Consider the following 16,802-nt stretch of genomic DNA (forward strand, 5'->3'; position numbering starts at 1 on the left):
TCGCTGAACACCTACGCTTGATCCGCCAGAGAAAGCAGGATCTCCCAGTGGCCACACATTTTAATTCCACGTCCCATTCCCATTCTGATATGTCTATCCATGGCCTCCTCTACTGTCAAGATGAAGCCACACTCAGGTTGGAGGAACAATACCTTATATACCGGCTGGGTAGCCTCCAACCTGATGGCATGAACATTGACTTCCCTAACTTCCGTTAATGCCCCTCCTCCCCTTCTTACCCCATCCGTGATATATTTAGCTTTTTTCCCCCTCCTCTTTTTTTCACTCACTCTGCCTATTCTCCATCTCCCTCTGGTGCTCCCCTCCCCCTTTCTTTCTCCTGAGGCCTCCTGTCCCATGATCCTTTCCCTTCTCCAGCTCTGTATCACTTTCGCCAATCACCTTTCCGGCTCTCAGCTTCACCCCACCCCCTCCGGTCTTCTCCTATCATTTCACATTTTCCCCTCCCCCTCCTACTTTCAAACCTCTTACTATCTTTCCTTTCAGTTAGTCCTGACAAAGGGTCTCGGCCTGAAATGTTGACAGTGCTTCTCCCTATAGATGCTGCCTGGCCTGCTGTGTTCCACCAGCATTTTGTGTGTGTTCTGTGAATCCAACTTGTCAACTCACTGAGGATCACCTGTGACTTAATCTTCCAAACCAGCTACCACCAGAGACTTTATTAATTATTTAATTAACATAGAACACAGCACACAATGTTCTGCTGACCCTTTAACATTCTAAGATCAATCTAACCTTTCTCTCCCCATAGTCCTCCATTTTTCTATCATCCATGTGCCTATCTAAGAGTTTCTTAAATTTCACTAATGTATCTGCTTCTACTATCACCCATGGCAGCGCATTCCGTGCACCCACCATTGTGTGTGTGTAATATAAAAATGCTGCCTCTGACATTCCTCCCCCCACCCATACACTTTCCTCCAATCACCTTAAAATTATGCCCCCTTGTATTAGTCATTTCTGCCCTCGGGAAAAAAAAATCTCTGACTCCACTCGATCTATGCCTCTCATCTTGTACATCTCTATCAATTCCTCTCCCATCCAAAGGGAAACACCCTAGCCCGCTCAAGCTAGCCTCAGTGAAGTTTACGTAGATAGCACCTACCGCCCTCCCCTCATTGGTCACTTTCATCTCCTTAACAAGCTCAAATCACATTTGTACGACGTGACCTCCTCAGACAGGTACCTAGCTGTCCCCAATAACTCCACGTTGTTTTCCATAGTGGGGAGTCTAGGACCAGAGGACACAGCCTCAGAATAGAACAAAGATGAGCAGCAATTTCTTCAGCCAAAAGGTGATGAATTTGTGGAATTCATTGTCACAATGGCTATGGAGTCCAAGTTATCGGGTACTTTTAAACAGAGGTGGATAGATTCTTGATTAGTAAAGGGTTAGGGTTACAGGGAGAAGGCAGGAGAATTCTGCTCCTTTATCTTGTGCTTTTCTAAATACGAGTAATCCTGTTCCTAAGGAATCCCTATCAATAATGTTCCCACCACAAGAGTTAATCACAGGCCAATGTCCCAACTGGTTGCTTTATTTTCAGATTTTGTTTCAGCATTCACTCTGGTCTGTGTCCTGATGCCCCCCCCCCCCCCACCTTCCTTACTGCCTACAAAGCAGAGCAGGAGCCAGTGTCACTACTTCACCTCTGTCCTTCTCACTCCTCCAGCGACATTGTCAAGTATGAGGAGACACTGAAGGACTACCGGCTGTACAGGGATTTCCTGATGAAACTGTCTCCAAAGGAATGGAGGGAAGCGAGGGAGAGGAAGAAAAAGGAAACAAAGTTGGCAAGAGTCATTTCAAGAGATGCAACCAGGAATATACCTCTGCCTGTCGTAGGTCGTGCGTATCAGCCAAACGAGTTCTTGTTTCACTTGGGTGGCCAGAACCTATCCCAACAGAACACGGATCGTCACAAGCTACCATGCAGTGTGCACTCCACCTACGACGTCGATCTGCAAGCCAATCCTGAACTTCCCTGGATCCCACACACCCTCGTGTTCTGAATGGGCCTATCATGGGGAGCCTTATTAAACACCTTACTAAAATCCATATATGTCAAATCCACTGCTTCACCTTCATCAATGTGCTTTGTCAAATATGCAAAGAATTCAATCAGGATAGTGAGGCATGACCTGCCCCTCAAAAAGCCCTGCTGATTATCTCTAATCAGGCAATACTTTTAAATCCTGTCTGTAAGAATTCTCTCCCTTAATTTGCCCACCACTGAAGTAAGATTCGCTGGTCTATAATTCCCAGGACCATCCCTACTCCCTTTCTTGAACAAAGGGGTAACGTTTGTCAGCCTCCAGTCATTGGTGAGGATGCAAAGATTATTGTCGGGAGCTCAGCAGTCTCTCCCCTCGCTTCCCGTAGTAACCCAGGGTACATCCCATCTGGCCCTGGGGACATCTATCCTAAAACTTTTCAAAAGTTCCAGTACATCCTCTTTCTGAACATTGGCATTTTCCAGCATTTCAGCCCGTTGTACTCCGTCCTCTCAAATGTCAATATCCCTCTCACTGGTCAATACTTAAGTAAAGCATACATTAATGATCTCCCCTACCTCCTCCGACTCCAGGAACATGTTTCCTCTTCTATCCCTGATTGATCCTATCCTCATACTAGTCCTTAACCTTTTCTTCCTGTACATGAATGCCCTGGGGATTTCCTTAACCCTTCTCACCAAGGTCTTCTCATGCCCCGTTTGAGCTCTCTGAAGTTCATTCTTCAGCTCCTTCCTGCCTGCCTTGTAACTCTAGACCTGTCTGATCCTTGTTTCCTAAACCTTAAATAAGCGTCTTTCTTCCTCTTGACTAGATGTTCCATATCTCTTGTCAACCACGGTTCCTTCACCCCACCATCCTTTCCCTGCCTCAGTGGGACTAACTTATCCAGAACCCCGTGCAAGTGCTCCATAAACAACCTCCACATTTCCACTGTCCATTTCCCCAAGTACAACTGTTCCCAATTTACAGCCCTGTTTGATCCTTGCAATTCTCAAGAGCCCTCTCTGATCCTTTCCCTGCCTCGCCTTTATACAGGGGCCTGTGGGAGGAGCCACAGGAGCAGTCAGCAGGGGGTGTGTCCAGACAGGCCATGTAGTTCACCACACTGAGGATCCTCCACATTTCCCCACGGACAACTGTTCCCAATTTACATTCATAGCATCATAATTGGCACTGTCCCAATTAAATATTCTCCTAACCATCTTGCTCATATACTGTACCCCTCTAAGTCTATGGTAGAAGTCGGGGTTGAGGTCACTGATATCTGACCCAGTTCATTATCTACTGCAGTTCCAGTGTAGATGGCCTGTTTACATATTGTATTGTGAATCCTTCCAGCCACACCTAAGAAATTTTCACTCCTGATGAACAGTTTTGGTCCGAAACGTCGTCACTACCTCCTCCCATAGATGCTGTCTGGCCTGCTGAGTTCTGCCAGCATTTTGTGTTTTTATTGGCCTGTTTACATATTGTATTGTGAATCCTTCCGGCCACACCTAACAAATTCTGCCCATTTGCACCAAGGAGGTGTCAATCAAAATTTGGGAAGTTGAAGTCACCCATGCCAACAACCCTGTTACTTTTGCACCTTTTCAAACTCTGCTTCCCAATTTATTCCTCAATGCCTCTCGTGCTATTGGAAGGTCTGCAGAATACTCCCAATAGAGTTATTGCTCCCTTCCTGTTTCTGACTTCCACCAACACTTGACTTGGTAGACAATTCCTCCACAACATCTGTTTTACTGCAGCTGTGACACTCTCCCTGAGTGGCAGTGCCTTTCCCCACCTCCTTCACCCCTCTTCCCTTGCGAAACATCTAAACCCCAGGACGTATAGCAGATATTGGTGTACATCCCTCACACTGGCACCTGGGAGGCAACATACAGCCCAGGTGTGTCTATCACGTCCACAGAATCTGCTTTCTGTTCCTGTAATTATGGAGCCTCCTATCATTACTGCAGACTCACCCCCAACTTTCCTAATGAGCCACTGGGCCAGACTCACCCCCCCCCCTTTCCTAATGAGCCACTGGGCCAGACTCACCCCCACCTCCCCCTTTCCTAATGAGCCACTGGGCCAGACTCACCCCCACCTCCCCCTTTCCTAATGAGCCACTGGGCCAGACTCACCCCCACCTCCCCCTTTCCTAATGAGCCACAGGGCCAGACTCACCCCCACCTCCCCTTTTCCTAATGAGCCACTGGGCCAGACTCACCCCACCTCCCCTTTTCCTAATGAGCCACTGGGCCAGACTCACCCCCACCTCCCCTTTTCCTAATGAGCCACTGGGCCAGACTCACCCCACCTCCCCTTTTCCTAATGAGCCACTGGGCCAGACTCACCCCCACCTCCCCCTTTCCTAATGAGCCACTGGACCAGACTCACCCCACCTCCCCCTTTCCTAATGAGCCACTGGGCCAGACTCACCCCACCTCCCCTTTTCCTAATGAGCCACTGGGCCAGACTCACCCCCACCCCTTTTCCTAATGAGCCACAAGGCCAGACTCACCCCACCCCCTTTCCTAATGAGCCACAGGGCCAGACTCACCCCCACCCCTTTTCCTAATGAGCCACTGGGCCAGACTCACCCCACCTCCCCCTTTCCTAATGAGCCACAGGGCCAGACTCACCCCACCCCCTTTCCTAATGAGCCACAGGGCCAGACTCACCCCACCCCCTTTCCTAATGAGCCACAGGGCCAGACTCAGTGCCAAAGACCAGGTTGCTGTGGGTCTTTCCCAACAGTACCCTCAATGATATAAAGTACCTTTCATTCAGGGGATCAGCCACATAGGTCTCCTCTCTGCCGGGGGGGAATGGGGGCCGTTGTGGGGACTGCTGACCTCAGCTCTGTGTTGATGGGGCTCTCCCTCGTTTCTGCCTGCAGGAAAGGGCAGTAGGCTTGACACGCAATCAGGAACAGTGATGCGGTCTGACCAGCTGCAAGCCGGGACCGCTGCCAAGTGGAGGAAGTAAGTACACTGTAGAGAGAGGGACCCTGGCACCTCGAGGCGAGGGGGCAGTGAGACTACAGCAAGAATGCATCAAATGCACAGGGCACAGTTCCAGCATACAGGAGGAGTGTCACTCTGTGTGTGATGGGACGGGGAGCAGGGAGATTCACTCTGTGTCTGACCCCGGGAGTGTGTGATGGGACAGTGTGGAGGGAGATTCACTCTGTCTGACCTGGCAGTGTGTGAGGGGACAGTATGGAGGGAGATTCAGTCTGTCTGACCTGGGAGTGTGTGATGGGACAGTGTGGAGGGAGCTTCACTCTGAGTCTGACCCCGGGAGTGATTGATGGGACAGTGTGGAGGGAGATTCACTCTGTGTCTGACCCCGGGAGTGTGTGATTGGACGGTGTGGAGGGAGACTCACTCTGTGTCTGACCCCGGGAGTGTGTGATGTGACGGTGTGGAGGGAGATTCACTCTGTGTCTGACCCCGGGAGTGTGTGATGGGACGGTGTGGAGGGAGATTCACTCTGTGTCTGACCCCGGGAGTGTGTGATGGGACGGTGTGGAGGGAGATTCACTCTGTGCCTGACCCCAGGAGTGTGTGATGGGACGGTGTGGAGGGAGTGTCACTCTGTGTCTGACCCCGGGAGTGTGTGATGGGACGGTGTGGAGGGAGATTCACTCTGTGTCTGACCCTGGGAGAGTGTGATGGGACGGTGTGGAGGGAGATTCACTCTGTGTCTGACCCCAGGAGTGTGTGATGGGACGGTGTGGAGGGAGTGTCACTCTGTGTCTGACCCTGGGAGTGTGTGATGGGACGGTGTGGAGGGAGATTCACTCTGTGTCTGACCTCGGGAGTGTGTGATGGGACAGTGTGGAGGGAGATTCACTCTGTGTCTGACCCCGGGAGTGTGTGATGGGACGGTGTGGAGGGAGCTTCACTCTGTGCCTGACCCCAGGAGTGTGTGATGGGACGGTGTGGAGGGAGATTCATTTCCACAATGTGACCTGTCCTGTGATTCAGTCTCTGCTGGAGGTGTAGGTCCCAATGAAACTGTGTTTCCTTTGGTGACTGTTGATGTCACATTGAACCCATCTGGGGTGAGTGGGTGAGGCAAGGGTGTACATTCCACACTCTAGCTTCTTTGTTAACCCTTTGTGTCCTGTTTCCTGTTAAGGACCAGCGCTGTTTCTGTTGAGGCAAAGTCTGAGGAGCTGGACTGGTCAAGCAACGACGAGGTTTGGTTGACTTTTCAGTCAAACATCCTTTCACAGTAGCAACTGGTCCAACCGGCTCTCCCTCCCTGTCGGCAACCTTTTATTTTAATTACATTTAGCAAAACGCCATGGAATAGACTCTTTACCATTTCAGCCACACCACTCCACACCCCTCAAGCCTCAACAACCATGAGTAACCCTACCCTAATCACGGGGCGATTTACCTACCCAGTTTGGGGAGGAATCTGGATTACCCAGGGAATCCCGCACATTCCACAGTGGGGAACGTATGGAGACTCTCACAGAGCGGCACCAAACTGCGGAACGTTCTGAGCTGTAACTGTGTTGTGCCCATCATCCCCTCATCAGAGCCACTGCACGCACTGATGGATGGGACGACGCGATAGTGTAGCGGGTACTGCAGAGCTACACAGCACAGGAGATCAGGTGTGATACCAGCACTTCAGTAAGGAATGTGTACATTCTCCCCGTGACCAAGTGCGTTTCCTCTGGGTGCTCCGGTTTCCTCCCCCACGCCAAAGGGTCAGTGAATCGTGGGCATGCAGGAGTAGGGATATGGAGGGGACGAGCCGGGGGATACAGAGGGGATGAGCCGGTGGGGGTACGGAGGGGATGACAAGAATATGGAGGTATGGAGGGGTGGAGGGGAGGAGTCAGGGGCAGCGGGGAGTAGGGGGCGTGGAGGGGTGTATGGGAGGAATAGGGCGTGTAGGGGATTGGATGGGAGGAGCATTAGTACAAGATCATCCATTGTCTGCTGTGCTGTTTGTTTTGAACAGGAACCAGAGCTTTACTTCACTGACCCGAAGCAGTTGTTGGACATCTACACCGAACTGGAGGAACACAACCTGTCGCTCATCCTCAACTCGCAGGAGACCGAGGAGGCCGTGGAGGAGATCAAACAGGCCATGGCTGACGCGCAGGTCAAAATGTACATCTGCCTGCTGTGATCACTTGTGTCCGTGACCTCCTCCCTCTTCCCCCTTGTGGTGCCTTCACCTACCTGAGCCCTCAGCTCAGGAATCCTCTGGCCCACCCTCTCCTGCTCTCTGAACCCACCCCCTCAGTTACAAACATCTGATGCATGTTTTAGTCACATTTAATTGCCCAGTGTCCACCCCCCAGCCCCCACCGTTGTGTTCGAAGTGTTGCTCAGAACTGCAAATTCGATCTCTTCAACCTTTCCCAATGACTGATGTGACTGCACAAGCGAGCAGTCTTCTGGGGTGCTGGCCCCATTTCGTGGGGATGGTGGGAGGGTCCCGGGACTGTGGACATGCTGACCAGAGTCTGCTGAAAGCGGTGGAAACGGCCTGCTCCATCACAGCAAATGCCTTCCCACTATTGAGCAGTGTCTCAGGAAAACAGCTGCCATCGAGGACTGCAACCAGCTAGGCCAGGCCCTCTTCTTGCTGCTCCATTGGGGAGTGGGTACTGAATGCTCGGGTCCCAGTTTCAGGAAAAGTTGTTCCCCCTCAGGCTCCTGAGCCGCTGTGGATAACATCACTCATCTCAACTTCTCAACTCTGAACTGATTCCACAACCTACAGACTCGCTTTCAAGGACTTTACAACTCCTGTCCACAGTATTATTTTATTTGCACAGTTTGTCTTCTTTTGCACATTGGTTGTTTGCCTGTCTTTGTTTATATAACCATATAACAATTACAGCACAGAAACAGGCCATCTCGGCCCTTCTAGTCCATGCCGAACACGTACTCTCACCTAGTCCCACCGACCTGCATTCAGCCCATAACCCTCCATTCCTTTCCTGTCCATATACCTATCCAATTTTGTTTAAATGACAAAATCGAACCTGCCTCTACCACTTCTACTGGAAGCTCGTTCCACAGCTACCACTCTCTGAGTAAAGAAGTTCCCCCTTGTGTTACCCCTAAACTTTTGCCCCTTAACTCTCAACTCATGTCCTCTTGTTTGAATCTCCCCTACTCTCAATGGAAAAAGCCTATCCACGTCAACTCTTATCTATCTCCCTCATAATTTTAAATACCTCTATCAAGTCCCCCCCTCAACCTTCTGTGCTCCAAAGAATAAAGACCTAATGTTTATGTATAGATTTTCATAAATTCTATTGTATTTCTTTATTTTCCTGTATGTCCCTTTTAAGACAATTAATCTTAGGGTGGTATATGGTGACATTTATGTACCTTGATAATAAATTTACTTAACTTTCTGGCAGGAACTGTGAGATGGACTTTCTGAAACAGCAGCTGAATGTTCTGACTGAGGCTGTGGCGAAGGAGGAGAGTCAGGCAGCCGAGCTGGAGCTCAAAGCCAAGATGTTCTCGTTCAGCCAGAGCACAATCGAAGATCAGGTACCAGGTTTGTCTGTAGTTGCAGCTCCATGGGAATTGCTCCTCTCCCCACACTAAACACCCTCTCTCTTCCTCCACCAGTGCACAGCAAATATAGCAATAAAATTGAAAGAATACAGGGAACATTTACAAGGACATTGCTGGGAATTGAGGACTTGAGTTATAGAGAAAGGTTGAAGAGATCGAATTTGGAGTATTGTGTGCAGTTCTGGCTACCTACTTACAGGAAAGATATCAATAAGCTTTAAAGAATGCAGCAAATTTTACAAGAATGTTGCCAGGACTCAAGGACTTAAGTATAGGGAAAGATTGAATAGGTTAGGACTTTATTCCCTGGAGCACAGGAGAATGAGGGGAGATTTGATAGAGGTTTACAAAATTATGAGGAGTAAAGATAGGGTAAATGCAAGCAGGCTTTTTCCACTGAGGTTGGGTGAGACCAGAACTAGAGGTCATAGGTTAAGGGTGAAAAGAGAAATAAGGGGAACATGAGGGCCAGTCCTGAAACATTAACGGTGCTTTTTTCCATAGATGCTGCCTGACCTGCTGAGTTCCTCCAGCATTTTGTGTGTGTTGCTCCGGATATCCAGCATCTGCAGATTTTCTCTTGTTTGTGATTGGATTACTACTCTGCGAGGTCTCTTCCAGGGATGCCAACCCTGAAGAAGTTTAAATCTTCAGAAGTCCTGCCAAAGGGTTTTGGCCTGAAACATTGACTGTACTTTTTTCCATAGATGCTGCCTGGCCTGCTGAGTTCCTCCAGCATTTTGTGTGTTGAACACGAGGGGGACCTTTTTCACTCATAGGATGGTGTGAATGTGGAATGAGCTATCAGTGGAAGTGCTGGATGCGAGCTTGACTGCAATGTTTAAGAGAAGTTTGGATAGGTACATGGCTAGGAGGGGCATGGGGGACTCTGGTCTGGGTGTGGTCAATGGAACTAGACAGTGGAAGCCAAATCATTAGGTATACTTAAAGCAGAGGCTGATAGGTTCTTGATTAGTAAGAGTGTCAAAGTTGTAGGAAGAAGGCAGGAGAAAGGGCCTGAGAAAAAAGTGTATCAGTCATGACAGAAGGGCGAAGGAGACATGCTGGGCTGAAGGGGGAGAGTGTGGGCTGAGCTGCCAGTGGAAGTGGTGGATGTAGGTTTGATTGCTACGTTTCAGAGAAGTTTCAATAATGACATGGATGGGAGGGTTAAAGAGGGCTATGGTGCAGGTGTGGGTTGATGGGACTAGGCAGTATAAGTTTGACAGGGTTTAGATGGGCCAAAGTGCTGTTTCTGTGCTGTAGTGCTCTAACTCAATCCAGTTTCTGTCTGACGCAGCATCTGCCACCACTGATGTCCCCCTCACAGTGAGCCCAGAAGGTCGAGGACCAGGGCTAGAGCCCCAGAGCAGTCTCGAAGGCCCGGCTCACTGGGGTGGAGGTCCATGCGGGTTTAGATGTTGAAGGTCGAAGTCCAAACCCATGACTGGCAAGTCCTGGGGCAAAGTCTGATGTTGGACCCCTAATATTTGAGAATCTGGGGCCGAGGAAGGGTCCTGTTCTGCTGTTACCTTCTCATCCTGTTGTTGTGTCATGCTCTGTCAAACTCTTGCAGGCTGCCCCCAGTGCATCCTTGTACTGTGTCAGCGTTAACATTTCACTGCACCTTTTGACGTACATCTGCTAAAAGGATGAAGTCTGACAAATGTGCAATCTGACCACAGGATAAAATGCTGGAGGCGCTCGATCAGAAAGTGATGGAGGTTTACCACTCCTGCATTGGAGAGAACGAGGCGAACATGACCACTCTGCAGATGCTGACTAGCATCGAGAACTACCTGGAGGACCTGTTTGAAAACCTCGAGAAGCTGCCTCGGGAAAAGGTGGAGCTGGCCGAGAAGAATAAGGAGAAGGAGAGGAGGATGAGGTGAGGGGTGTGGCAGGATGCCCGGTGGGGGGGGGGGGGGGGGGAGAACATGGTTAAAGCACCCAGCGTCTGGTGCCAGGCTGTCAGGGCTGTCAGAGCTGACAAAGTTATCACAAGGCTGCAGTGAGAATGTGGGCCAGGTCACCCATGGAGTTTAACACAGGTCAATGTCAGGCTATCCAGCTTGGTCAGGAGAATACAACAGAATACCTCTAGAACAGCAGAATGAGCTGCAATGTAAAACCTGGACGAAATTGAACAGAGTGAATGCAGAACTGAAGGTGTTATATGTGAATGCACCCACTATACGGAATAAGGTAGATGAACTTGCAGCACAGTTACAGATCGGCAGGTATGATGTTGTGGGCATGACTGAATCATGGCTGAAAGAAGGTTATAGCTGGGAGTTTAATGTCCAAGGATACACATTGTATTGAAAGGACAGGCAGGAAGGCAGAGGGGGTGGAGTTGCTCTGTTGGTTAACAATGAAATCAAAAGAGGTGACATAGGGTCAGAAGGTTTTGAATCATTATGAATAGAGTTAAGAAACAGCAAGGTGTTTCTGTGATACTGTTGGGAGTTGTATACAGAACCTCAAATTCCTCATTGTAGTAAGGATGAGATCTACAAATTACAATGTGAGATAGAAATGCTTGTCAAAAGGCCAATACTGTATTACAATAGTCACTGGGGATTTCAATATGCAGGTAAATTGGGAAAATCCGGTTGGTCCTGCATTCCAGGAGGGGGAATTTCTCGAGTGCCTATGAGATGGCTTTTTAGAGCAGCTCATAGTTGGGCCCACTAAGGGATCAGCCATTCTGGATTGGGCGTTGTTGAATGAACCAGAGATAATGAGAGAGCTTAAGGTAAGAGACCACTTAGGGGAACCTGATCATAATATGATCGAATTCACCCTGAAATTTGAGAAGGAGAAGCTAAAGTCAGATGTGTCAGTATTACAGTGGAGTAAAGGGGAATTACAGAGGCATGAGAGGGGAGCTGGCCAGAATTGACTGGAAAAGAACACTGGCAGGGATGATGGCAGAGCAGTAATTTCTGGAAGCAATTCGGAAGGCACAGGATATATACATTCCAAAGAGGACAAAACATTCCAAAGGAGAGATGGCAGAACTGTGGCTAATGAGAGTAATAAAAGTCAGAGAGAAGGCAAATAATAGAGCAGAAGTTAGTGGGAGGAGAGGATCAGGAAGCTTCAAAAGTCATTCAGGATGTAAAGATGGAATACAAAAGTAAGCTAGTCAATAATATTAAAGAGGACACCAAAAGTTTCTTCAGATACATGAAGTGTAAAAGAGAAGTGAGAATGGATATTGGACCACTGGAAAACATTGCTGGAGAGATAGTAATGAGGGACAAGGAAATGGCGGACAAACTGAGTAAGTATTTTTCAATTCGTCTTCTCTATGAAAGACACAGGGAAAATCTTACCTCACAAATATGTTGGAATTCTTTCAAGAAATAATAAGCAGGATAGATAAAGGAGAATTGGTTGATGTTGTGTACTTGAATTTTCAGAAGGCCTTTGACAAGGTGCCACACATGAGGATGCTTAACAAGCTACAAGCCCATGGTATTACAAGAAAGATTCTAGCACAGATAAAGTAGTGGCTGACTGGCAGGAGGCAAAGAGTGGGAATAAAGAGAGCCTTCGTGGGTTGGCTGCCAGTTCCGCAGTGGTCTGTGTTGGAACCAATTCTTCTTGCATTATTTGTTAATGATTTGAATGATGGAATTGATGTCTTTGTTGCAAAGTTTGCCGATGATACGAAGATAGGTGGAGGGGCAGGTACCTTGAGGAAGTAGAGAGGCTACAGAAGAATTGAGACAGATTTGGAGAATGGGCAAAGAAATGGCAGATGGAATACAGTGTTGGGAACTGTATGGTCATGCACTTTGGTAGAAGAAATGAAAGTGTTGACTATTTTTCTAAATGGAGAGAAAATACAAAAAACTGGGGTGCAAAGGGACTTGGGAGTCCATGTGCAGGCTTCCCTAAAGGTTAATTTGCAAGTTGAGTCTGTGGGGCGTAGGAGTTTGGAGTTCAGTTCTAGCATAACGTCTAAGGAATCTGTACTCCTCATAGAATGCATGGGTTTCTTCCCACAGTCCAAAGACATACCTGGTAGGCAATCGGTCACTAAATTGTCCCGTGATTGGGTTAGGATTAAATCAGGGTTTCAGGGGTTGCTGGGGTGGTGCAGCTTGAAGGGTCTATTCCACACTGTATCACTAAATAAATAAAAATTAAATTCTGCTGTTGCGTGCTATTCTGATTGCACCATTATGAGATTGCAGTGGAGACTTTTTAGAAGATGTTCACCAGGATATTGCCTATATAAGCGATAAGGAGAGATCAGACAACTTGGGTTATTTTCTCTGTAGCAGCGAAGGTTGAGAGACTTGTCACTGTGCCAGGATATCTGGTGACAGTTGCAGGCTGCCCCCAGCACTTCCTTAGGTTGTGTTGGCTGTTAACACAAACAATGCATTGTATCATTCAATGTAGATGTGATAAATAAATCTGAATCTAAAGTGTTTTATAAAATTATGATACACATAAAGAGTAGAAATGTTAAATACTGGAGGGCAGGTATTTAAGGTGAGAGGGGGGAAAAGTTTAAAGGAGATTTACAAGTCATTATTTTTATACACACGTAGGGTTGTGAATGCTGGAACGTGCTGCCGGGGAGGTGGTGGAAGCAGATAGGATAGTGTTGTTTAAGAGGCTTTAGACACATTGTGCAGGGATTGCAGGAATATGAATCGTCTGTAGTCTGAAGCAAATTTAATTCAATGTTGTGTTTGGGCCAAATGGAATGTTGCTATACTGAACCATAAGGCCAAAAGTCAAACAAGCAGAATTAACCTATTCAGTTCGTCAGATCTGCTCCATTGTTCTACTTTGACTGACACATTAACCCTCTCAACCCCATTCTCCTGCCAACTGCCCGTATCCTTTGACCTACCAAGAAGCTATCAACTTCCACTTTAAGTACACCCAATGACTTGGCCTCCACAGCTGTCTGCTACAATGAATTCCACAGATTCACCACCCTCTGGCTAAAGAAACTCCTCCTCATCTCTGTTCCAATGGACATCTCTGTATTCTGAGGCTGTGCCCTCTGGTCCTAGCCTCTCTCACTATAGAAAGCATCCTCTCCATGTCCACTCTAGCTAGACCTTTCAATATCTGATAGGTTTCATTGATTCTTCTAATCAGATGAAGGAAATGTGTAAAAATAAGAGGGTCGTTGTCATGGGGGTTTCAACATTCCTAATATAAACTGGGACCTAATTGGTGTAGGGGTTTAGACAGGGTAGAGTTTACGTGTATCCAGGAAGGTTTCTTAAATCAATATGTGGATGGTCCAACAAGAGGAGGAACCATACTGGATCTGGTGTTGGGTAATCGGCCTGAGCTTTCAGTGGGTGAACAGTGACCACAGCTCCTTTATCTTTCAGGATTGCTATAGATTAGGATAGGTATGGTCTTTGTGGGAGTTTTAAATTGGAGTCGGGCAAATTCTGAGGGCATTAGGCAGGAACTAATAAACGTTAATTGAGAGCACCTTTCTCTGGCAAGTCCACATCAGACACATGGGGGGTGTTTGAAGATCAATTACACAGAGTACAGGAAAGATACGTTCCTGTTAGAAGGAAAGACGGGTGGAAAGATAAGAGAACCTTATGTGATGAATTTATAAATGATGAATCTAGTCAAGAAAAACTGTAAAACTTCAGAAGTTAGGAACAAATGAAGCACATGAGGAGTATTGGGGAGCCAAAAAAGAACTAAAGAAGGGAACTAGGAAAGCCAGGAGGGGCCGTGAAAAGTCTTTGGCAGGTAGGATTAAGGTGAAAACCAAACCATTCTATACTTACATCAAGAGCAAGAGGATTACTAGGGAGAGTGTAAGACCACTCAAGGATAAAGTGGGGGGGGGGGGGGGTTTGGCTTGGATGCAGAGAATGGGAGTCAGGTACTTAATGAGTATTTGCTTCGGTATTTACCAAGGAAAAGGATATGGAGGATGAGATCAGTGCTGAATGTATAAATACGTTCTGGCATTTAGGAGTCGAGAGGAAGAAATGTTGGGCCTCTGAATGAGTATTAATATGGATGAGTCCCCAGGGATGGGATGGGAGTTACTGCAGGTTATTGAAGGAGGTGAGAGATGGGATTGCTGGGCCCTCGACCAGTATCTTTATGTCCTCTCTAGCCGCAAATGAGGTCCTGGGGGACTGGTGAGTGGCTAATATTAGAAACATAGGAAACTACAGCTCAATACAGGCCCTTCGGCCCATAATGCTGTGCCAAACATGTACTTACTTAGAAATTACCTAAGCTTACCCATAGCCCTCTAGTTTTCTCAGCTCTATGAGCCTCTCCAGGAGTCTCTTAAAAGACCCTATCGTATCTGCCTTCACCACCATCGCTGGCAGCCCATTCCATGTGCTCACCACTCTCTGCATAAAAAACTTACCCCTGACATCTCCTCTTTACTTACTTCCAAGAACCTTAAAATTGTGCCCTCTCACGATAGCCATTTCAGTCCTGGGAAAAAGCCTCTGACTATCCACATGATCAATGCCTCTCATCATCTTATACATCTCTATCAGGTCACCTCTCAACCTGCATTGCTCCAAGAAGAAAAGGCCAAGTTCACTCAACCTATTCTCGTAAGTCATGCTCCCCAATCCAAGCAACATCCTTGTAAATCTCCTCTGCACCCTTTCTATGGTTTCCACATCCTTCCTGCAGTGAGGTGACCAGAACTGAGCACAGTACTCCAAGTGGGTTCTGACCAGGGTCCTATATAGCTGCAACATTACCTCTTGGCTCTTAAACTCAGTCCCATGGTTGATGAAGGCCAATGCAGCTTTGAGTGTCCTACGGACCCCAAGATCCCTCTGATCCTCCACACTGCCAAAGAGTCCCAGCCCAAAACATCAACTGCACTTTTTTCCATTGAACCAGTGATTGAGTTCAAGTTGAAATTTGATAAGGAGAAAGTAAAGTCTGATGTAGCAGTATTTCAGTGGAGTAAAGAGAATTACAGTGGGATGAGAGAGGAGTTGGTCAAAGTAAATTTGAAGGCGCTGCTGGCAAGGATGTCAGCAGAGCAGCAATAGACAATAGGTGCAGAAGTAGACCATTTGGCCCTTCGAGCCTGCACCGCCATTTTGAGATCATGGCTGATCATCTACTATCAATACCTGGTTCCTGCCTTGTCCCCATATCCCTTGATTCTCCTATCCATAAGATACCTATCTAGCTCCTTCTTGAAAGCATCCAGAGAATTGGCCTCCACTACCTTCCGAGGCAGTGCATTCCAGACCCCCACAACTCTCTGGGAGAAGAAGTTTTTCCTTAAATCTGTCCTAAATGACCTGCCCCTTATTCTCAAACCATGCCCTCTGGAACTGGACTCTCCCAGCATCTGGAACATATTTCCTGCCTCTATCTTGTCCAATCCCTTAATAATCTTATATGTTTCAATCAGATCCCCTCTCAATCTCCTTAATTCCAGCGTGTACAAGCCCAGTCTCTCTAACCACACTGCGTAAGACAGTCCAGACATCCCAGGAATTAACCTCGTGAATCTACGCTGCACTTCCTCTACAGCCAGGATGTCCTTCCTTAACCCTGGAGACCAAAACTGTACACCATACTCCAGGTGTGATCTCACCAGGGCTCTGCACAAATGCAAGAGGATTTCCTTGCTCTTGTACTCAATTCCCTTTGTAATAAAGGCCAACATTCCATTAGCCTTCTTCACTGCCTGCTGCACTTGCTCATCCACCTTCAGTGACTGATGAACAGGAACTCCTAGATCTCTTTGTATTTCTCCCTTACCTAACTCTACACCATTCAGATAATAATCTGCCTTCCTGTTCTTACTCCCAAAGTGGATAACCTCACACTTATTCACATTAAACGCCATCTGCCAAGTATCTGCCCACTCACCCAGCCTATCCAAGTCACCCTGAATTCTCCTAATATCCTCATCACATGTCACCCTGCCACCCAGCTTAGTATCATCAGCAAATTTGCTGATGTTATTTTCAATGCCTTCATCCAAATCGTTGACATAAATTGTAAACAGCTGTGGTCCCAATACCGAGCCCTGTGGCACCCCGCTAGTCACCACCTGCCATTCCGAGAAACACCCATTCACCGTTACCCTTTGCTTTCTATCTGCCAACCAGTTTTCTATCCAAGTCAATGTCTTCCCCCCAATGCCATGAGCTTTTATTTTACCCACCAATCTCCTATGTGGGATCTTATCAAATG

The 16,802-nt window shown here is 47.6% G+C and overlaps 1 protein-coding gene across 3 annotated transcripts in view; it reads left to right on the forward strand.

The window, feature by feature from the left end:
• The window catches only part of cfap100 (cilia and flagella associated protein 100), a 54,028-nt gene that overhangs the window by 29,263 nt on the left and 7,963 nt on the right, over window positions 1-16,802 (forward strand). For all 3 annotated transcript variants that reach the window (XM_059943886.1, XM_059943885.1, XM_059943887.1), the window contains exons 9-14: window positions 1,695-1,870; window positions 4,925-5,009; window positions 6,172-6,232; window positions 7,012-7,163; window positions 8,432-8,567; window positions 10,280-10,482. In XM_059943886.1, coding sequence (XP_059799869.1) covers window positions 1,695-1,870; window positions 4,925-5,009; window positions 6,172-6,232; window positions 7,012-7,163; window positions 8,432-8,567; window positions 10,280-10,482 — 813 coding nt within the window. The remainder of the gene's footprint in view (window positions 1-1,694; window positions 1,871-4,924; window positions 5,010-6,171; window positions 6,233-7,011; window positions 7,164-8,431; window positions 8,568-10,279; window positions 10,483-16,802) is intronic.

This window comes from Hypanus sabinus, chromosome 19, assembly GCF_030144855.1.
Source record: "Hypanus sabinus isolate sHypSab1 chromosome 19, sHypSab1.hap1, whole genome shotgun sequence".
Lineage (NCBI taxonomy): Eukaryota > Metazoa > Chordata > Chondrichthyes > Myliobatiformes > Dasyatidae > Hypanus > Hypanus sabinus.